The sequence below is a fragment of the Lasioglossum baleicum genome, chromosome 20, assembly GCF_051020765.1.
Source record: "Lasioglossum baleicum chromosome 20, iyLasBale1, whole genome shotgun sequence".
NCBI lineage: Eukaryota > Metazoa > Arthropoda > Insecta > Hymenoptera > Halictidae > Lasioglossum > Lasioglossum baleicum.
The window spans coordinates 3911921-3928397 of record NC_134948.1 but is presented as its reverse complement, the minus strand read 5'-3'; the positions used below and the strand labels follow the sequence as shown (position 1 = coordinate 3928397).

Sequence of the window (16477 nt, the reverse complement as noted above, 5' to 3'; positions counted from 1 at the left end):
ACACAGAATTTTTTCGGCCACCAATATTCGCGTTCAGGGGGTGCAAACATCCCTTAAAGTTCAAGGTCGTGAGACTGATTTTAATCGATTTTTGTACTCATACTGGCCAAGTGATATTCAATAATTATTTTGAGAATTATACTTTAATCGATTTTTATGAAATTTGGCTGACATTTGGTCCATATATTGGTACACCACACAGAATTTTTTCGGCCACCAATCTTCGCGTTCAGGGGGTGCAATCATCCCTTAAAGTTCAAGGTGGTGAGACTGATTTTAATTGATTTTTGTACTTATTCTGACCTAGTAATATTCAATAATTATTTTGAGAATTATACTTTAATCGATTTTTATGAAATTTGGCTGACATTTGGTCCACATGTAGGTGCACCAATCTGAATTTTTTCGGCTCCCAACATCCACACGAAATGGGTGAAAGCAACCCTAAAATGTCAAATATTTCTACGAGTTACTTACGGACGAGAGTCATTGTAAAAAAAAATAATACATTTTCCACTAGTGTTGGAAAGAGCAAGCGTGCCCGTGCTTCAAAATGGCGAGGTCGAGCAGCGACGGAATCTTTTTTAGAGTCACCAATGTTTTTCCGTTATTGTTAAATGATGTTTAAATTTGGTTCGCTGCTCGAGGATCGTAGAAGTAGCTTCTTTTTTTTACGTGTCAAACCAGCAATACGAGTCTCGCTAACAAAGCTGTTGTTTCTTCGATGCGATTCCAATAGAGGGCCGCGAGTGCGTCAACTGTGGTGCAACTTCGACGCCACTGTGGAGACGGGACGGCACCGGACACTATCTCTGCAACGCCTGCGGACTATACTACAAGATGAACGGACAGAACCGACCACTCATCAAGCCGAAACGACGCCTGGTAAATACCTAAGCTGAATCACCTCTATCTTCAATTTTTCAACTCGTTCATTGCCAATGTTCACTCTCGAAAACCTCAGCCGAAACCCTTTGCACTCGGTTGTCCCCTCAGAGATTGAAACACCACTAAAAATTGCTGTAAACCATTATTCAAAATATTGTTTACATTATTTGTTTACATAATCAATTACTAAATATTTAGGTATCGCATGAGCTATTGCACCAATTTCGTATTCATAAAATTTCCAAAATCACAGGGAATAATAATATAATTTTCCAGTTAAAATAGTGCAAGGGTTAAAGTTCAGATAAAATTTTTTTGGGATAGCTCATACCCAACAATTAGTTTTATTTCGTAAGTTTATCACTCGACTGATTTTTTTCACCGGCCAATAATCACGTCGAAGGGTGAAAACCACCCTTAAAGTCGACGGATGCAAAGCCTGGCTGTTTCAATGAATATCTCATGAACCATGACAGTTAGAAAAATTTTGTAACACGATAAAATCTGTATTTTTCTGAGAGATTGGCACTGAACGTGTTAATTACGCTCCCGTTGATTTTCGCAAGCGATTTCAAGAAGGATCGAAGACGGGGGGAAGGGGCGAACAAGGGAAGGAATATATTTTCTGGTCCCCGTGGCCTATGTAGCACGATGATCGTCGGTTCTCTGGCGGATCGGGTGCCGATGATTCGCAGAAAAGCACCCAGTGCACCTGGCTGACTCGTAAAAGCAAGTCCTTGATCGTTTCCTTCGCGCATACCGAGTCGCACATACTTAATTAATACACGCGCGGAACACCGGAGCGTTACACGTTTCTCGCGATACGCAGATGCAGTCATCAGAATGCAAGATAAAACAAGGCCAAGTTAATTTCCTGTACACGACGATTAATATACGCGACGCCCCCTCCTGCCCCCTATGTTCCCCTACTCGACAGGCTGGAAGATCGACGGCATCCTCGACGATCTCTCGAATTAGGATCGTTTCCAGGTACACCGACGATCGAAACCGAAAAGAACTCCGGTGAAAAGACGTCGGCGTTCAACCTGCTGTAACCTCGCGAAAAATAATCGGATCGCGGTGCAGCTAGGCTCATTTTAAAGCGTGAAATATTTACTTTCGAACGCCATAAGTCATTTTCCACTGGCATTTGTTTGCTCTGGATGGCGAGTAAAAATGCAAAAATAGTAGTTTTTGATAGAATTTTCGGACTCAACTGTCTCTGTTAATCTCAAAAAAATTTTCTCTCGAATGAGACCTATGTAGATTTAAATGTTGAAGTTTTAGCTTTCGAACGAGACCAAAAAGATTGCCCTACGATTTTTTAAAACCATTTTATGACGCTTTGAATGAAAAGTGTCCCGGCAGGTTCAGAATGAGAACCACTGTAGCTAAAGTATTGAAATGTTGAAATTCAAATTGTTGTAACTTCGCGAGAAAAAATGGTAAAATATCGTGCCTGGGCTCATTTTGAAGGGCAACACCTCCTCTTTTAAGGCTTCCAAGTCACTTTTCGCTAAAGTTATTTTTTACCAAATGCTAGGCGGAAAACTGAGCAAATCGTCAGTTGAAGTTTATTTGTAGGCGTCAGAGACAGAGATTGGCTATCGAACCCGGATTAGGGGGTATCGGGTCGGATCGATAGCTCGAAGGGTGGCCGGGGGTTTCGTGCGATCGGCTCGTAGAGCTCTCGCGAATTCGATCTATTTTCGTCGAGCAGGCTGGCACCTGCGGAATAGTTTGCTCCGATACACGACTCCGCGGAAATTCGATATCGACCTCCCCCACCCCTTTCGCACCCCTTATTCACTTCATTCCTGGATCGTCGTTCCGCTAGAAAGAGAACCTTCCACAATTTTCAATGCGCTCCAAAACTCAAAACAGACAAGAATACATTGTAGATAGAATTACAATTACGATTCTTGGAAATCGATTCACCACGCACGATTAATTACAATTGAAAATGAGCTCGGTCCTTCAAGGTCCGAGTGAAATAAAGAGCAGACGATTTATGGAGGTTCGTAATCGATTGTCGGATAGTTTAGCGAAACAAGAAAAAGGCAAGAGCGACTGGCATGTAAGAAAGAGGCTGCATCGGGGGAATCTCCGTTGCATTCCGCGGACGCAGAATGCAGTGACGTTTCACTATCGCTCTCCGCGCGCGCTTTCTCTCGCGCGCGATAGAGCAGAGCCGATGGATTCACGGCTTTTTTTCCCCTCTCTTTTTCCCCGCGCGCAGACACCTCATCATTTTTCTAATTACGCCGCTCACGCGCCGGATAGACGTATTAAATCGACGCGTTTTTGCATTCGCGATTCCTCGCCTCGCCGAGAGCGAAAACGCGATTCACCGATCATTAAACGACGCGACGGCGAGGCCGCCTCTGGGGACTTTCAACGCTGTCTGCTCCACTTGAAAAAATTCCCCTGGGTGCGTGAACATTCCCTCTCACCGTGCGCAACATTAAAAAAATTTACAATAATTAATAGATATTTTTCTTGAGCAAAGAAATGACAAAATCATGAGGCTCCGCATATGTGTTTGAATATCTCCGCTTACAGTGAACATTTTCCAACGAAAAAATTCGTGCACATTGTTCGAACGTTTATTAAACTGTCCACAAAATTTCGAAACGTTTCGCCGCACGGTTTCCGAGGGAAAAAATGAAGTAGTCAGTCCGGGGGCGCAGACGCGCGGTCGATTAGCGTGCACGGGGTTCCCTCCCGAAAAAAAGGAGGAGCGACGATCGTAGCCGGGGCTAGAGGGGGGGCCCATATGCTTTTCGCACAATATGTCGCATTTTTACGGGGCGAGCATGGGAGCGAATCCGGTCACAGATGCGACCGAAACGAGAGAAAGAGGGCCGCGCCCGATACGATCTGCGAAACAAAAGGCCGGCACGCCACCAGGTATACGCGGTCCCCCCTGCCGAAAATAATAAAGTCGTGGCACACATATCGGGGGCCACGTGGAAACGCATTGTGCGGACGTGTCTCTTCCACGGAAATTCCAGCCGAGCGTTTATTATGAACGGGTACGGACCCGCCGCGCCGGTGCTCGAGAGACCCGATGGGCCAGATAGCAAGGGTTGAAAACCCCCTTGGAGCCCCCCCTCTCTCTCCTCCATATTGCCCCTTCGTGGAACGATCGGCCGCCATACTTGATTCCTCGAGGAGATAACGGGACGAACAGCTGGGAACATTTTTCGGTACAGTTTTTTACCCGTCGACCCTTTCCGGCCAGAGTCTGCTGCAGCTAGGAGGCCATTTCTCCAGTTGGCTCTTGGACTCGAGGGTGGACTCGTCTTTAAATCGTCTATGGTCTGCTGAAGGTGTTCGCAGAAGTCTGCAAGAGAGTTCGTGACGGTCCAGTTTTCTTCTCAGTGTTTTTGACTTTGAAATGTCCTCCTGAAGCTACTTGGAAAGTTCAAGCTCCCTTGAAAATCTCCCAACTGATGTAGCGTCTTCTGAAAGGTCCTTGAAGGTCCTTGAAGGCTTCCATCTTCTCTTGAACCTCCTGAAACCGTGTGAACTCTCCTTTAACCCCTTGCCCTAGAATATCGTGATGAAGATTCTGAACAGAGTCTAATAAATATGAGATGAAATTCCATTTTGGTTGAGTTAATCTATAGTTATTGGAAAACATGTGTAAGCTTTCTCCATTTTTAGGAAATTACGAGCTACAATAAAAGTTCTAATCACTGAAACCGTAAAAGAAATCGCAGGGCAAGGGGTTAAGCTTTCTCTCTAGCTTGAGTGTGACTTGAGTTTGAGTTCTTGGATCTCTTCAGCATCCTCGGAAAAGTTGCTCCGGCAATTATCCCGATTTTAGGACACTGTTTTGGCGACGGGTCCTCCGCAGGACGAAGTAGGACCGAGGATCCTCATGGTAGGGTGAGGAAGAGGAAGCCGGTCGAGCGGCCGCGGCCGGTTCGAGGCACGTAGAAGCGGGAGGCTAACCTTCTGCGTGGAATCGCTCGTTAACGGCTGTCCTACACGCTCTTTCTCCCTCTCACACTCCTCTCCCTTTTCTGTTCCCTTCTGGTCCTGGCGATGCTTATCGCGCACCACGCCACGGCGTGCAACGTCGTGCAACGTCGTCGTGCGCGATGCTCGTCGAAGTTATACGGTGCCGGTCCTAGCCGTTCCTGGACATTCCGCTGGCTACAGAAGCGCCGGAGACCCCGCCGGACCCGTTAAACCCTTCGAGGAATTTCTTTCGGACCGCCTGGACCCTTCCCCCAACTAATTATCATTATTATTTTTACCACGAACGCTGCGACTCGTCCCCAAAATTTTTTCGACATTTTTACCTCGTGAAGCTCCTCGGACTCGCGAGACTTTTGTTAAAGGACTCTCGCTTCCTTAAAAAATTTCTTGAAGTTCCTTGGACTCGTTAGACTCCTTTTGAAGCTCCTTGGACTCCTCTTGAAGCTCCATGGACTTCTTGAACTCCTCTTCAGCGCCTTGAACTTCTTGGACTCTTTCTGAAGGACTCCGTCTCCCTTAGAAAATATCTCGAGTTCATTGAACTCTTCCTGAAGCTCCTCGGACTCCCGGGACTTTTTAAAAAAAAATCCTTGAAGCTTCTTGGACTCCTCTTGAAACTACTTGGACTCCCAGGACTTTTGTTAAAGGACTCTAGCTTCCTTAAAAAATTTCCTTGAAGCTCCTTGGACTCGTTAGACTCCTTTTGAAGCTCCTTGGACTCCTCTTGAAGCTCCATGGACTCCTCTTGAAGCTCCATGGACTCCTCTTGAAGCTCCTTGGACTCCTCTTGAAGCTCCATGGATTCATCTTGAAGCTCCATGGATTCATCTTGAAGCTCCATGGACTTCTTGAACTCCTCTTCAGCGCCTTGAACTTCTTGGACTCTTTCTGAACGACTCCATCTCCCTTAGAAAATATCTCGAGTTCATTGAACTCTTCCTGAAGCTCCTCAGACTCCTGGGACTTTTTAAAAAAAAATCCTTGAAGCTCCTTGGACTCCTCTTGAAGCTCCATGGACTCCTCTTGAAGCTCCTTGGACTCCTCTTGAAGCTCCATGGACACATCTTGAAGCTCCATGGACTTCTTGAACTCCTCTTCAGCGCCTTGAACTTCTTGGACTCTTTCTGAAGGACTCCATCCCCCTTAGAAAATATCTCGAGTTCATTGAACTCTTCCTGAAGCTCCTCGGACTCCCGGGACTTTTTTTAAAAAAATCCTTGAAGCTTCTTGGACTCCTCTTGAAACTACTTGGACTCCCAGGACTTTTGTTAAAGGACTCTAGCTTCCTTAAAAAATTCCTTGAAGCTCCTTGGACTCGTTAGACTCCTTTTGAAGCTCCTTGGACTCCTCTTGAAGCTCCATGGACTCCTTGAACTTCTTGGACTCTTTCTGAAGGACTCCATCCCCCTTAGAAAATATCTCGAGTTCATTGAACTCTTCCTGAAACTCCACAAACTCTTTGGACTCCTTCTGAAGGACTTTAACCCCTTAGAAAAATTCTCGGTCCCTTGGGACTCCTCCCGAAGCTCTCGACGGTATCAGAAACTCGAATCTCACGGAACAAGATCAGCACAGCGAGCTAATTGCTCCCACAGGATCCGAATCGTGTATTTGTTATATCAAGCGATTATCGTACGAGACTCCGAAGCTCATTTAGACTCGTCTCGTCTCGTCTCGTCCCGGCTCGTCGCGCCTCGCCTAACCCCGCCAGTCGTTATCATAATTAATCCCGATCGCGTGGAAAGTAGTTGCGAGTCGCACACGAGAGAGAACTCGGCGAATCTGTGTGGGGAAAACTCGACTCGCTTTCGGTCCCAGCCACTCGTCTCAGGGAAATCCTCTCCTCTCTTTCTCTCTCTCTCTCTCTCTCTCTCTCTCTGGAAAAATTACAGCGCCTCGACGCTTTCTCGAGAACGGGGCAACGACACCCAAGTCCGACGCGTCTCGCGGATCATACGCGGACAACAATGCTCCCGAGATCGTTATCCACTGTCTCAGACACCAGGCGCGAGCATTGTGCTCAGCAAGGTAAACGACACCACCCCCACCCCTTCGAAAAGAAAATTTTCCATCGACGGTGAACTCGTTTACAGCGTCGCAATCCCTCGGAAAACTTTCGTGCCATTTTCTGCAATTTTCTCCTTGGTGGTGAACCAATTCTCTTTTTTATATTTATTAGAAGTAGCCAGAATAAATTATTATTAAGAAAAATAATAAATAACGAGGTGCAGATCAAGGTAAAGGAAAGTCAATCAATGTATACCACTTCAATTCGTAATCCCAATTAATCGTAAATTATCAACATGAACTCTAAAGTTGAAATTCTCAGGTTATCTGTGTGTAGGTAGCTCCGAGTGGGCGTGGCTTCTTTGCTCACAATTTTATACGAGCTGGCATAGTGCTCCACAGAGCAATCTGACTCTAAATTTAACCTAGACTTTCAGTATCCACTACAATTTTATTTTTGAGGACAACAATCTTGCTCCGTCTGTGTCCAGAGTGTGCAGAGTGGGCGTGGCCAAATTGCCCCCGGTTCTAAACGCTCCAGAACAGTGTCCCATAAGGGAAATCTACATATTCCCCTCTCAGTATCCACTGGAACTTTATCTTTGAGGACAACAATCTTGCCCCATCTGTGTGCAGAGTGTTCAAAGTGGGCGTGGCCTAATTGCCCCCGTCTCAAACGCTCGGGAACTGTTAGAGGTCGTTTCCTGGGGAATCTCTTACAGTACATTTTTGGGAACGATGATGATGGGATCGCTATTGGAGTCAGGCGACTGGTCGTGGAATAATTAAATGCCGACGTACGGCGCCGGTTAATTATAATTGCGGGGAACAAAAGGGTAGCGTAACGATCCGGCCGAAGCACGGTTTCTGGTCCATTAAAATTCACCGGAATAAATTTTCGAGCGGTCGCGCGCGCGAGCGGAAAGGAAAAGACAGAGAGAGAGAGAGTGAAAGAGAGACGCGGTCGGGGAAAAAAGGAAGAAGGCGCCTCGTTATTTCCCTAGTCCCGGGGCCTCCTGGATTTCGTGAGATCGCCACCGGTGTGCTTTATGAACAGCACACGCAGCCCGATGCCGCGCCACGGCCGTGGTCGGGGGCAGAAACGGCGACTGAATTATGTACCAGATGCAAATGTCGCTGTATTGTCCAGTGCCGGCGGCCGTGCTCCATCCATCTTTCAGCTTCCTTGAAAATTCCGCTCATGAGAGATGAGATTTGCATCCGTTCACACTTTGAATACGTCGCTGTCCGCGTCCAGATCGCCGCCGACTCCATCCTCCTTTCTTTCTTTCACCTCCCGTCGAGAATCGACCTGTCAATCGCTAGGAAAATTTTGTCTTCCTATAACATTTTATAAAGAAAAAACCACGTTACGGATTGTAATGAAACTTTACTAATATCTGGTCCACATACAGATACACCATACAGAATTTTTTGGGTTACCTACATTCACATTAAAGGGGTGAGAACAACCCTTGAAGTGGAACGAACAATACACACTGATCTTATCGCACTTCTGACTAGGTGACAGTTAATAATTAATTACATAATTACGCTTTAATGGATCTTGATGAAACTTGCCTAAATTTTGGTCCACATACAGACACACAACGTAGAATTTTTTCAACCCCCATCATTCTCATTAAAGGAGTGAAAATACTCTCGAAATAGAAATTTTATAAGAAAGATAAAATGCGTGTCCTCTTCGATGATAAATTTGCCAATCTACCTGGCTCTGTAAAATGCCCATTTGTTTAAACACCACGCTCGGAAAAACAATTAAAATTAATTACCGCGTCGGATCGGTTCCCGTTTGACCATTTCGGACAGCGCTCAGTGTTGCGAATGTTTGCCAGCCAGTGTGGCCAATAATTTGGTCGTGTGTCTCGTTTCGCCGGACGACAAGCGCCGCGATTTATTTCGCGGATTTATGCGCGACCGGGATCGCGCACCAGTCGGAAGCAATTTACAAGTTAATGGGTTAGGACGATTCGTTACGCGGCCTCCGCTTTCTGTAGTCTGTTCCTCCTCGTCTCTCCGCCTTTCGCGGGATTCATTTCGCTGTGGAACGGCACACGCCCATCGTCGATTGCTCTTCGCCTTTCTCGACGCAACCCTCTCTGCTACCGAGAAGCCACTGGACATCACGATCGCTACCAAAAAAAAAGACTGATACAAAATAAATTGCAAACATAAATTCTTCTTTGCCGTTTTATGGAAATTCAATTGGGATACAACATTTTTTTAATCTTTAGAGAACTCCTTGGTTCTGTCAATTTAAAATATTCTGTACAGAAAAATATATTAATTTTAGAGGGAAGGGCCATGAGAGGGGAGTACTAATCCTAATTAAATATTTCTAGAATTAATAAAATTATGATTATATCTTCTTTTGAACTGCTTTTAGAGAACTCTACTGTCAATTTAAAAATTTCTGTACCGAAAAATATTAATTTTAGGGGGAAGGGTCTTGAGAGGAGGGAACACTAATCCCCTGATTAAATATTTCTAGAATTAATAAAATTATGATTATCAACTTTGAGGCTGCTTTTAGAGAACTCTACTGTCAATTTAAAAATTTCTGTACCGAAATATATTAATTTTAGAGGGAAGGGCCTTGAGAGGGGAGTACTAATCCTAATTAAATATTTCTAGAATCAATAAAATTATGATTATCTACTTTTGAACTGCTTTTAGAGAACTCTACTGTCAATTTAAAAATTTCTGTACCGAAAAATATTAATTTTATAGGGAAGGGTCTTGAGAGAGGGGAACACTAATCGTAGTTAAATATTTCTAGAATTAATAAAATTATGATTATCTACTTTAAGGCTGCTTTTAGAGAACTCGACTGTCAATTTAAAATTTTTGTACCGAAAAAATTTATTTTAGAGGAGAGGGTCTTGAGAGGGGAACACTAATCGCGTACCTTAATATTTCAACAGTTAATCAAATTGTTATTATCTACTTTCGAGGCTATTGTTTAGGGTCTCCAAATTTTCTAGAGGCTCGCAGGTGATTGTTTCAACTTTTTCGAGAAAGGTCGAGTGTAACGAAGTGTTTGAACTACGAACTAAGGTTGTTAGCGGTAATGGCAGGCGGACACCGTTACTCGAAGCGACGCTGCGCGACTTTAGGCGACTCTCCAGCATCGCTTCTTATTTATTTTTTTCTCTTCCCGTTCCTGTTTGGCTGTGGCTCCGGAGAGCGAGAGAGCTCCGGCTACTTAAGATTCGGCACGCCGAGCCGAGCAGGGCCGAGCCGCGATCAGGCGACCAGTTTTCGACTGCCCGACGAGTCGATCGATCATTCACCGACACAAAGAAACAATTCACCGGCCCGATAAACTACCGTGCCGTACGAGCCACGGACTCGAAATTGATTTAGCTCGCGCTCTTGAGATAATTCGCTTTTCGTACGGTCGATCCACGGACTCGTTTCTCTCGCATAACTTTCTTCACAGAGAAACTTTGTTATTAGACTGGGAGTTTCATCAATTTTTAATGTCAACTTTTTTAGACCAGACGGGATCTATAATTATTTTCGTACCTCTGAGTCGATCTTAATAAAAGGACTGATTATAATAATTAGTTGCATAATTATGGGTTAATGAATATTGTTGAAACTTGCCTGAAGCGTGATCCACATAGAAACGCGTCACACAAATTTTTCTCAGCTTTCAGTATTCACATTAAGGGATTGAAAAGAACCTTTATAGTCGACACTGACTCCCAACCAATTTTCAATATTCCACCCCTAATTATCTGACATTCGGTAATTATTTTCTCAACTATGGCTGGATCGATCTTTATGAAACTTGACAGAGACATAGTCCACGCATAACTACGTCACACCAATTTTTCTCAGCTTCCCATATTCACATTAAGGGATTGAAAACAACCCTTATAGTCGAGACCGATTCCCAACCAAGTTTCAATATTCCACCCTTAATCACCTGACATTCAGTAATTATTTTCTCAACTATGGTTGGATCGATCTTTATGAAACTTGACAGAGACATAGTCCACGCATAAGTACGTCACACCAATTTTTCTCAGCTTCCCATATTCACATTAAAGGGTTGAAAATACAACCTTTATATTCGGGACTGACTCCCAACCAAGTTTCAATATTCCACCCTTAATCACCTGACATTCAGTAATTATTTTCTCAACTATGGCTGGATCGATCTTTATGAAACTTGACAGAGACATAGTCCACACATAACTACGTCACACCAATTTTTCTCAGCTTCCCATATTCACATTAAGGGATTGAAAACAACCCCCATAGTCAAGACTGACTCCCAACCAATTTTCAATATTCCACCCCTAATTATCTGACATTCGGTAATTATTTTCTCAACTATGGTTGGATCGATCTTTATGAAACTTGACAGAGACATAGTCCACGCATAACTACGTCACACCAATTTTTCTCAGCTTCCCATATTCACATTAAGGGATTGAAAACAACCCTTATAGTCGAGACTGACTCCCAACCAATTTTCAATATTCCACCCCTAATTATCTGACATTCGGTAATTATTTTCTCAACTATGGCTGGATCGATCTTTATGAAACTTGACAGAGACATAGTCCACGCATAACTACGTCACACCAATTTTTCTCAGCTTCCCATATTCACATTAAGGGATTGAAAACAACCCTTATAGTCGAGACCGACTCCCAACCAAGTTTCAATATTCCACCCTTAATCACCTGACATTCAGTAATTATTTTCTCAACTATGGTTGGATCGATCTTTATGAAACTTGACAGAGACATAGTCCACGCATAACTACGTCACACCAATTTTTCTCAGCTTCCCATATTCACATTAAGGGATTGAAAACAACCCTTATAGTCGAGACCGACTCCCAACCAAGTTTCAATATTCCACCCTTAATCACCTGACATTCAGTAATTATTTTCTCAACTATGGCTGGATCGATCTTTATGAAACTTGACAGAGACATAGTCCACACATAACTACGTCACACCAATTTTTCTCAGCTTCCCATATTCACATTAAGGGGTTGAAAATACAACCTTTATATTCGAGACCGACTCCCAATCAAGTTTCAATATTCCACCCTTAATCACCCGACATTCAGTAATTATTTTCTCAACTATGGCTGGATCGATCTTTATGAAACTTGACAGAGACATAGTCCACACACGACTACGTCACACCAATTTTTCTCAGCCGCCAAAGTCCACGTTAAAGGGTTGAACGGAGCCCTCTTATGCGAGGCAACGTTGCTCGAGGAGCCCGGCGAATAATTAATCCAGCGAAGGAAGAGATTTTAGGGGTGCGATTAGGGGTGGGCACGGAGGTTGTTTACCCATTTGCGGCGTCCCTACCGTTATTATTTCCCTCGGACCGCCATCGTGTCGGTCCAGGGGTGGCTGGGAGCAATCCCGAGCAATCCCGAGCGTCCTAGCTGCGAGGCATCGGGTTCTGCCTCTCTCCCTGCTCGTCAAAGGGGCTCGTCGGGATCTCCGGAGAAGGATTCGTAGATTCCCCAGGGCAGCTGCGCTCGCTATCATTGGTTGTGATCTCGATCTAGCCCACCCGAGTCCGGGAAACAACCCCTCCACCGTGGCCCCACCAATCCCGTTCTCCTGCAACCCTCTGATGGGGCGAGATCCCCTTCCCGTGGACGCCTGATTCACCCTTGATCCTTGATCCGGTTGAAAAATCGCTTGGGAACACCTAACCGCTCCACAATGTTGACCAAACTAATTTTCCGTTTCCCGGTTCCACAATTAAATTAAACAATATTAATTCTCACGATACCGACGTGGAAAAATTTGTACATATACTTTGAAGTTGTGTCATGATACGTATCAAGTTTCATAACGATTGGATATTCTGTTTAGTAGAAAAAAAAATCCCACAATGCACCTCACAAACCACCCCTCATCAGAATCGAATTTTTATTCACCGATATTTAAATAATTCCGATTCGAATTAATTGAATCAACTGACGAGACGGAGGTTCAGTGGTACATTCCAAGGCCAGGAAATAGTGCAAACCACCCCCCGGGGTCATCTTCGACCCGTCCCGAAGCGAGCACCCTCATTTCCCGAGCTCGCCGCCGACAGTCCCACTAAATTTCCTTATCTCTCGCATTCTCCAGCGGACGGAAGATGCTATCCCGAGTCCGGAGATCCCGAAAGTGGATAAGGGTTGCACAGTATCCCCAATCTACCCCCGAGGACGATCTTCCCGCGCGAAATAGGGCTCGGCCGGTGTGTCTCGACGACCGAAATCCCGACGATTTCCTCGAGCGTCTCTCGTCGCGGCCATTACCAAAAGAGGGTGGACAGCGAGGTGGTGGAAAACGTGGAAAACCCACCCCACGTCCACCGAACTCACCCCTGGTCCTCGAACGGTCGAAGATCCCGGACAGAAAAAAGGTCCCGACGATCTAAAAAGAATCGTCCTGGAACTCCATAAATCTTCGCCACCCTTTGGGGGGAGGAGTGTGGGGGTGGCGACCGGTCGGCGGACCGACCACGAAAAACGCGGTGGCGCGCTCGAATAAATCAAAGTGGCGTGAAAATCAATTGCGAGACACTCGCCTCGCGTGTAGCCTCCTCCCCGGCCCCCGGACGCCCTCTTCTACCCCCACCCCTCGTCGGAGTCACCTTGTCAACCCCCTCCGCCCCTTCCCTGAGGTTCCACGCCGTCGAGGAATCGGAGAACAAAGAGAAGGACGGAGACAGGGGCCAACCGGAGCCGCAAGCAAGACGCCGAAGCGTTAAGAGCCCGGGGAGGGGAAAGTGTGAGGGGTAAAGGGAAGGGGTGAGGGGTAGCGACGTTAACGCGAGAGCCAGCGCACGCGGGCCCTCCGAAGGAGAAACGCGGGAAGAAAGAGGGAAGGGGGTAGGGTGTAAAGTCAATACGGACGGAAAACCGCGCAGACGCTCGGCGTCGACCAATCCCCGTGGAGGAGGGAACGCATGGCGTCCCGAACGCCGTCGACGAGGCGCTCGCGTCGCCTGGTCGCGTTTCGGAACTGTCCGGCGATCGGTCGATCGATTTTCCAACGGGGTGTTCCATGGGACGAGCCGGTACATGGGAATTTTTTGCCGGGACATCGACAGGGGTAGCTCCGTGAAACTTCGCGGGGTGCTTTGCACATCTATCTTCCATGTTCAGGATTTTTTTTAGGTCAGTATCTTCCGAATTGTAGGAGCTGTTGATGGGAGAAGGCGATAGGCTTAGATGATAGCCAGGAAAAGAGGGTGCCCTGTACTTAACGACTTAATAATGCATATCTCCGTCAATTTTTAACCTTTCGTAATGAAAAAATCGCGAGGATTACTCGAAAATATACTTCTTCGGATGCGGCAGGTCTTCTCGCGAAAGATTCGCGCGGCTCCGAGAAAAAAATTCATGAGTATCCACTTTATACTCCAAAAAAAGGTGTCTCATAGACTGTCCCATTTCTCGGACAATTTCAAAGATTTCTGAATGAAAAAATTAAGAGAGTTGCTCGAAAATATACGTTGTTAGATGCCGCAGGATTGATTGAGATACATTGGCGCGTCTCCGAGAAAAAAATTCATGAGTATCCACTTTATACTCCAGAAAAGGGTGTCTCATAGACTGTCCCATTTCTCGGACAATTTCAAAGATTTCTGAACGAAAAAATTGTGAGAGTTGCTCGAAAATATACGTTTTCAGATGCCGCAGGATTGATTGAGAAACATTGGCGCGTCTCCGAGAAAAAAATTCACGAGTATCCACTTTATACTCCAAAAAAGGGTGCCTTATAGACTGACCCATATCTCGGACAATTTCAAAGATTTCTGAACGAAAAAATTGTAAGAGTTGCTCGAAAATATACGTTTTCAGATGCCGCAGGATTGATTGAGAAACATTGGCGCGTCTCCGAGAAAAAAATTCACGAGTATCCACTTTTTACTCCAAAAAAGGGTGTCTCATAGACTGTCCCATTTCTCGGACAATTTCAAAGATTTCTGAACGAAAAAATTGTGAGAGTTGCTCGAAAATATACGTTTTCAGATGCCGCAGGATTGATCGAGAAACATTGGCGCCCGTTTGCGAAAAAAATTCTCGGGGATGGGGAAGGATTTTACGAAGCGTATCGAGGAATGCGGCGTCCCGTTGCGGACGAGTTGGTCAATCCGGCGACAAACGCGGGGCCGCGTTTGATCGGTCGATCGCGCGAGAAAAGGCCTGGCGGTTTTTTATCCGTGCGAGTGACAAGCAAATCGAGACGCGGTGGAACGATCGCTCGAACGGAGAGACAACTATCGACCGGGCAACGGTGCCTAAGCCTGGTTGCTTAATTGCGACCGGGGCCTGTATCGCGCGCGCTCTCCTTTTCGCTTTTTGTCTCCGGTTGTTAATGGCACTCTCGGCTGGTTCCCCGTTCGGCCCATTATTATTAGCTTCGATAGCGTCACGGTTCGCGGAAGGGGTCGCTGCACTTTTCCCCGGTGAACGTATTATTTCGTCGAGTATACTTTCGCGCGTGCACCTGAGAGTCCTTGAGCCGCGATAGCCAGCTTCGAGAACTGTCTCAAAGTTTTCGGACGGTGTCAATGGGCCCCATGGGGTCCCATAACTCTACCGTAGCCGCCGCAGTGAGAACAGTCACCGGCCACCTAGAGAATCGAGCGTGAGATCGTTCGATTCACTGACCGAGTGGAAAGGTACAGGATACAATTCTATTTCTACCTTTCCTTTCGGAATTTTTTTCTGCTCAACTAAATGGTACAGCTTTGTAAAATTTGACAGAGGTGTTTGGACATGTCGAAGCAATAACCATGATTTTTTCTAAGACTCTATTGTTAGAATTGACTGAGAGTAGACTGAGAATAGACTACAGGGATGCTCTGACTCCTTGAAGTATATGTAGCGATTGAAATGTTGATGCTATCACGGTAAAAAAATTCGTGTACACAGTACAAAGGCGTGTTATTATATCTGTCAAGTTTCATAAGGGTAGGTTGCTCGGATAGGTGGAAAAAAATCCCAAAGTGTTACCGTGCAAACCACTCCTGCAAAATCGATCGAATGTACTGTCTAGGGTGCATATTCGAATTAATTATGGAAATACCGTACAATGCTCGTTCCGGGGGTGTGTACCAGGCGTAACTATGGTGGTCAGTGTATTTTTGGCAGGAAGATTCGATCGGATTCGTTGAGAATTGACCGAGATACAGCGTTCCGAAGTCGCCAGTATTTTTGTGACGGTGGTTAGTCGAATGTTTCCGCTGTAAATGGTGGAAAACGGGGGTGTGTGCGGGGGTGGCGGCGATTGCACCCCCAGGAGCGGAGCCAGAGGGTGAGCGACAAGTAATGGCCGCCACCGTCGACGCCGCGCTCGTTATTTATCGCCTCTGTCGCGGTGCACACGCGAGCGTGGGCGCAGTGGCAATTTCCAGCGATAAGCGAGCGCGTGCTCGCTCGCTCGCTCTGCTCGCTAGACAGTCTCGGCGATTAGTCGCGCGACTGGATAAACGGCGCGCGACCGACGCTTTAAACTTGGACGTCAGAGTCCGATTAAACGATGTCCGACGACGCTTCCGTGACCTGTTCGTCTTCAGC

General features: G+C 45.9%; 1 protein-coding gene across 3 annotated transcripts in view; it reads left to right on the top strand.

Annotated features, from left to right (window-relative positions):
- The window catches only part of LOC143218983 (uncharacterized), an 87606-nt gene that overhangs the window by 31198 nt on the left and 39931 nt on the right, over positions 1–16477 (top strand). For all 3 annotated transcript variants that reach the window (XM_076444683.1, XM_076444684.1, XM_076444682.1), the window contains exon 4: positions 740–885. In XM_076444683.1, the coding sequence (XP_076300798.1) occupies positions 740–885 (146 nt within the window). The remainder of the gene's footprint in view (positions 1–739; positions 886–16477) is intronic.